At 42.3% G+C, this 7,106-nt stretch overlaps 1 protein-coding gene across 1 annotated transcript; it reads left to right on the forward strand.

The window, feature by feature from the left end:
* Positions 1–4,242: 4,242 nt before the first annotated feature.
* Positions 4,243–6,227, forward strand: LOC105547206 (olfactory receptor 49-like). Its single transcript, XM_011990711.1, is given in 3 exon segments — positions 4,243–4,363; positions 5,289–5,964; positions 5,966–6,227. Coding segments are annotated over 3 exon segments (1,059 nt in total).
* The last annotated feature ends 879 nt before the right edge of the window (positions 6,228–7,106 follow it).

Here is a 7,106-nt window from a genome sequence, read left to right on the forward strand (position 1 = left end):
GGATAAAAATATATATGTAAATATAGTGTGACACTAATCAATCACCCAGGGATCTTGTTAAAATACAGCTTCTGATTCAGGAGAACTAAAGTGATGCCTGGGATTCTGCTTTTTTAACAGAAATAATGCCAGTGCTGCTGGTCTACATACCACTTTTTGAGTAGTAAAGGCATGTAGAATACAATCACGCTCATGTAAAAAAAATGCATCAGAAAAATAATCTGATGGAAAATTAAAGTGTTAAAGGCATTGAGTTGGGGTCATGAATGAGGGATTTTAAAATGTATATATTTTACTAGAGTTTCCAAACTTCCTATCTTACAGGATTACTTGCTTCTATAGTGTGGTAAAATGACATTAAAAATAATCTGCTTAGGAGGGCTGGGTGTGGTGGCTCACACCTGTAATCCCAGCACTTTGGGAGGCCAAGGTGGGCAGGTTTCTTGAAGTCAGGAGTTCAAGACCAGCCTGACTAACGTGGTGAAACCCCATCTCTACTAAAAATACAAAAATCAGCCAGGTGTGGTGGCGCACACCTGTACTCGGGAGGCTGGGGCAGGAGAATTGCTTGAACCCAGGAGGCAGAGTTTGCAGTGAACAGAGATTGTGCCACTGCACTCCAGCCTGGGTGACAGAGTGAGACTCCATCTCAAAAAATAATAATAATAATCTGCTTAGCCAAGTGTGGTGGCTCATGCCTGTAATCCCAACTACTTGGGAGGCTGAGCCAGGAGGATCACTGGAGCCTAGGAGTTCCAAGCTGCAATGACCTATGATTGCACCACTGCACTCCAGCCTAGGTGACAGAGTGAGACCCTATCTCTAAAATAAAGAAATACGTAAATATAATTTCTAAAATAAAAATATGTATTTATGCTTATGCATGTGTAGGTGCAGGGAATATATGGGAAACCTCTATAACTTCCGTTCAATTACTCTGTGACCCTAAAACTGATCTAAAACATAAATCTATTTTTAAAAATCTGCTTTAATTTTCTCATAAACAGCATTAAAAATTGAATAACCGAGAAATCTTGGTTATTGTCGATGAGCCCAATTGTACAGCCTGCTTGAGATTCAAGCCTACATATGTTTCATTCTTTTTTCCCACTTTCTTAACGATGTCTTGAACGTGGGTTTCTGATCCTTTTTACCAAATGCTTTTATATTTTTAACCAAAGGAAAAAGATATTTAATTGCAGCTTTTTCATTTTCTTGCATTTTATCCCTCTCTCTTGTACTGCATCTTCAACCATGTCCCAGCCCTGGGAGGGAAGGGGTCCTGCAGGACAGGCCTGGCCGGAGTTCTACGTTACTTGTGATGGTTCCTTATATCCCTAGAACAATAAGACTGCCTAGTGTTACACAGAACTCCCCTATTTTGGATGCATAATTTGATTTTTTTTTTTTTTAATTTTTGTAGAGACAGTGTCTCACTATGTTGCCAGTGTGGTCTCAAACTCCTGGCCTCCAGTGCTTCCCCCTGCCTCAGCCTCCCAAAGTGCTGGCTTACAGGCATGAGCCACCATGCCCAGCCTGGATTTATTACTTTAACTAAAAGTAGTTGTTATTCTCGATCTGAACAAACAACAGAAAGTTTTGTTTGCAAAGTTGTAGTAAATAACAGCCAAGAGACTTGGAAAGAGGCTGAGTGGGGCTCATTAGACTAACTCTCTGGGGATCCCAAGTCCCATTAAACTAGGGAGATGAATAGATCCCTTAAGAAAACAAAACTGCAACCCAATCTTCCAGCCCTGATATCACCTTCACAAAAAGATGTTTACTTCAGAAGGAGCTTACTGAAAAATGAAGATTTTTGAAACACTCTAGACTCTTCAGACCCTTTGCATTGAATGATGGCTCCAAAGAAGCTATTCTACTCTGAGTGACCGGGGAATGCATCTGCCCACTCAGGAAGCTTTGTAAGAGAACAGGTGTTCTTAGAAAATGCCATCAAACTCATGAGAGATACAGATCTCACACCAACAGTATAGGACCAGTATTTAGAGCCAACAGACAACATTGCAACCTCAGGAAATAACGGTGAGAACCAGTTATCTCCTGCAGTCTTGTGAGCAGTGTGTTTGGAATGGCCTGATTGGGACTCCCCCGGAGGACTGGTAGACACCTGACCCTGGACCTGCCAGGTAATCTCCACCTTGGCACTTCAGGGGCTGGCAGAGCAGCAGTTGCTTCCTCAAACCCTCCTCTTACTGGCACTTGTTTTTATATTTTGTCAGAAGGTCTGGCACATCAAGGGCAGGCACTGGGTCTCATTTGTAACTTGAGCCCCACCACCCAAGTCAATGCTGGAACACAGCAGTGGGTAAGCCAATGTTTATTCAGTCAGAGCCATTATATTACTGACTTGCACTGAGGGACTTTGCCTGGCCTGATCTGCCCAATGTTGTGCCACTCTGTGCTCTATGTAACTGTCCCCTTGGAAGACACAAAGCTCTGGACAACATGGAGTCTGGGTGAAACTCCAAATGCTTTTGTTTTGAAGGAGAAGATCTCATCCTCCTTCTAAGTGTAGTAGAAGAGCATGAAGGCCAGGCACAGTGGCTCACGCCTGTAATCCCAGCACTTTGGGAGGCTGAGAACGGTGGGTCACCTGAGGCCAGGAGTTCAAGACTAGCCTGGCCAACCTAGTGAAACCCTGTCTCTACTAAAAATACAAAAATTAGCCGTGTATGGTAGCACACATCTGTAGTCCCAGCTACTCGGGAGGCTGAGGCAGGAGAAACGCTTGAACCCAGGAGGCAGATGTTGCAGTAGGCCGAGATTATGCCACTGCACTCCAGCCTGGGCTAAAAAAAAAAAAAGAGCCTGAGTTCCTACCGTGGCAGGTCACACCTCCAGGTCATGCATACTTTTCCATGGGGCACTACACAACTGACCCTAAAAACAATGAATGGTCTGAAGTAGATGGTGCAGCCACGTCCAGGCTCTCAGGCTGCCAAGCAAGTCTCCCCTTCACTCATGAAGCATGTAGGATAAAGGAGGAAATGCCTGGGATTCAGGAAATGGGCTAATTTACTTTGTATCTGGAAAGCCAAGAACTAGTGACCTCTGCTTTGAAACGGGAAATAAAAAAGAGTTCATCAGCGTCTCTGGCTAGATGCTATTCCTTGGCTGGTCACAATGCCTTTATCTGTGCTAAGTTCATGACTCAGCATGAACTTGGAGCTTTTTCTTCTAGTCCCATTCACATCTGGCTCTTTATCACCTTAATCTCTGTTCCTATGTTTCTCCCAATGTGCACCACCCAGGACTTGCCTAAATAATACTCTAATACTCATCCTGTTAGTTCCTGATGATGTTTCTGGGCATCATGTTTATGTTGGATTCTGCTTTTGTCATGGGCCACCTGGGCTCATCTTTGAACAAAATGATGAGGCTACAGAAACCTCTTTTTCCAATTGTTTATGGATCTAGACAATGTGAAGCCTAGAATTAGCCCACGAGAAATAGCCCTAGTTATATCCTCAAAGGCTAGTCAACTATTTTGTGTTCTTTAATAACTGTCAGCAAATGTTAGAGATAAGGGTAGTTTATGGAATGACTTAGAGTAATGTAGCCTGTGCTCAAAAGAAGGCAAAACCTTTTTAAGGTTTTTGTTTTTTGGGGTTTTCTGCTGCTGGAAGCTCTCTAGTAAACCCAACCAGACCTCTGTCTCACTCACTCAAACTCCAGACCGTCTCAAAGATGTAGACTCTCCCTCCAGAGAATGATTGTGGGGCAATGCTTCCACCTTGTTGTGAGGGAAAACAAACTCTCTTCAGATGGACCAATTTCAGACGAGTTGGCATGCTGCCGGCAAGGTTGCTGACCCTTAGGAAATGCTACATAAATGACGTGTCCTCAACCACTTGTGTGTCAAACACCCACCCAATCCATCTGTCAAGACATTTGAGGTGTAGCTCACTCATTCAATAAACGTCTGTTAAAGCTGATTACTTCAAGAAACTTGTTTTAATTACTGTAGAAAATACAAAGGTTAATAAAGAAATTATTGACTCAGTGAGCAAGAAGTCAAAAACAGCTATAACAATACAATAAAAACAAGGTGATATATAATAAAATTACGAGAGGTACAGAGGAAAGACATTTATTTGAAAGAGAAGGCTTTATAGAAAAGAAAGCATTTATTGAGGAAAGACTTAAAGGATAAATAGGACTTGAAAGGCTGATGATTCCAAACTGAAAGAGTGCCATGAGCAAACACACAGTTGTGTGAAAATGGATAAAAAATCAAAATATTGCAAAGAATCTATTATATCCAAAGCTCAGAGTTTGTGGAAGGATATAATGAAAGAAGAACCTTGGGAACAGGTCATTAAGAATGTTGAATATCGGCCAGGTATGGTGGCTCATGCCTGTAATCCCAGCACTTTGGGAGGCCGAGGCGGGTGGATCACCTGAGGTCGGGAGTTCAAGACCAGCCTGATCAACATGGAGAAAGCCCGTCTCTACTGAAAATACAAAAATTAGCCAGGCATGGTGGCGCATGCCTGTAATCCCAGCTACTCGAGAGGCTGAGGCAGGAGAATTCCTTGAACCCAGGAGGCAGAGGTTGTGGTGAGCTGAGATTGTGCCATTGCACTCCAGCCTGGGCAAAAAGAGCGAAACCCCATCTCAAAAAAAAAAAAAAAAAAAAGAATGTTGAATATCAAACTCCCATTAAGGAGTGTTGATTTATGCAGATGCTACTTGGATTTTTCCTTATTTGATTTGTGAGAGTTGTGCTTTTCTTTCACAGATTTCCTCTACTCTTTTTTATTAATCCAAAAACTAGTGAAAGGTATCAAAGATCCTGGCAATGTTTAAACAGCAACACCCTCGAATATGAACTCTTTATGGATGAAGACCCAATATTGGTGTAAACACAAGAACAAAAGTTATTGAAAGCAGGTAATATTAGTATAGGCAAAGGGAAAGTTATTGAAAGCAGGTAATATTAGTATAGGCAAAGGGATTCATTGAGAAATCAGGATAAAAGTTTTGGTTACAAAAAGTAAGAAAGGATACATTTTGGTTCTGAACCTTAATTGGACCACCTTGCACATCACCACTCTCTTGTCTAACACACAGATGCACCAGAAAGCATACATGAAACAGGTAACCCCAGAGGCTCTGCAGATAAGCCTGAGTAGTCAGTAGTGGGAAGATACGTCCTTCACAGAAATAAAGCACTTTCAGCCCCCTCTCCTTTCAGTTCCAGGTTGTCCTCAGGTCCCCAACATAACGATTCCTGTTGCTGAACACCTTTGATGGGCCCTCCCCAGCAGAGGTCAGAGGAGCCATCGGGAACCGCACCACCATCACCGAGTTTGTCCTGCTGGGGCTCTCAGAGGCCTGTGAGCTGCAGATGCTCATCTTCCTGGGGCTCCTCCTGACCTACCTCCTCACACTGCTGGGGAATCTGCTTATCGTCGTGGTCATCACCCTCATGAACAGGCGCCTCCACACGCCCATGTACCACTTCCTCCGCAACGTTGCTGTCCTGGAGATCTGGTTCACGTCAGTCATCTTCCCCAAGGTGCTAACCAACATCCTCACAGGATACAAGACCATCTCCCTCCCAGGCTGCTTCCTGCAAAGTTTCCTCTATTTTTTCTTGGGTACCACAGAGTTTTTCCTCCTGGCGGTGATGTCCTTTGACAGGTACGTGGCCATATGTAACCCTTTGCGTTATGCCACCACCATGTGCCAAAGGGTCTGTGTCCAGCTAGTCCTCTGCTCGTGGATGACAGGATTCCTTTTCATCATTGTTCCAAGTTTCCTCGTCCTTCAGCAGCCATTCTGTGGCCCCAATATCATTAACCATTTCTTTTGTGACAACTTTCCCCTCCTGGAACTCATTCATGCAGACACAACTCTGATAGAGCTCCTGGGTTTTGTTATAGCCAACATCAGCTTACTGGGCACTCTGTCCGTGACGGCCACTTGCTATGGCCACATCCGTTCTGCACATCCCCTTAAACAAAGAGAAGCAGAAAGCCTTCTCCACCTGCTCCTCCCACATCGTCATGTCTCTCTTCTATGGCAGCTGCATCGTCATGTATATCCGGTCAGGCAAAAGTGACCAGAAGGAAGACAGGAACAAGGTGGTGGCATTGCTTAACACTGTGGTGACCCCGGTGCACAATCCCTTCATCTACACCCTGAAGAACAAGCAGGTGAAGCAGGTGTTTAGGGAGCAGGTGAGCAAGCTCCTCTTATAAAGCTGTGTAACAAAAAAAACTGAAGCTCAGTATCCCCAGACAAGCTAAGAGAATATAGGCCCCTTGAAACAACTGAGCCTTTCCCATTCAGAAAAAGTCCCGATGATATGTTTGTACATGATATGTTTCTATGGGATCAGTCACTATGCCATTCAGCATAAACTCTTTGGACTCTCTGGCACTATTAATTAGTGGATTTGAATATTTCTGTTCATTCCATCTGTATCTACGTGGCTTCCAACAAAATAGAAGTTCTTTGGAAGCAGAAACTAGCTCTGTAACTTACTATAAGTCTCAAGTGTCAATCCATTGTCATAGACCATATAGATTCTTAAAAATTACTTGTGTGATGATTGATTGTTTTGTGTCTGTTTCTCCAACATCCTCAGGGGAAAGAACAGTTATCTATTAGTACTGTCCTCATTTAACACTGATAATCCTGTTACAGAAATATATTAGCGAGACATCAAAAATGCTAAAGCTAATATCTTTGCATATAAGCTATTTATGCTCTTTTAGTATTTAAATTCCTAGAAATTCCTCATTTTTATTGATAAAGGCTCTTTCATATACTAGTTATATTACCTCTCTTAGCCCCAGTTTTCTCATCTATGAAATGAGGATGACAATGGCCATTTCAAATAATTATAATAAAAGTCTAATGAGATATTCTATGTAAAATTCCTTAAATAGTGTCTGGTCCTCAATAAATGTTCCTTCCTTTCCTCTAATTATAATCCTACTTTCCCATTCCCTTTTTTATTTTATTTTATACCAGTTAACAACAAAAGTATTTTTGAAGATTTTATATTCAAAATGGTATTTTAAATTTTAAAGTTAAATACAGTGTTTAACTTATTGCAATTTATTACCAAGATA

Source organism: Mandrillus leucophaeus, unplaced genomic scaffold (genome assembly GCF_000951045.1).
Source record: "Mandrillus leucophaeus isolate KB7577 unplaced genomic scaffold, Mleu.le_1.0 Scaffold380, whole genome shotgun sequence".
Lineage (NCBI taxonomy): Eukaryota > Metazoa > Chordata > Mammalia > Primates > Cercopithecidae > Mandrillus > Mandrillus leucophaeus.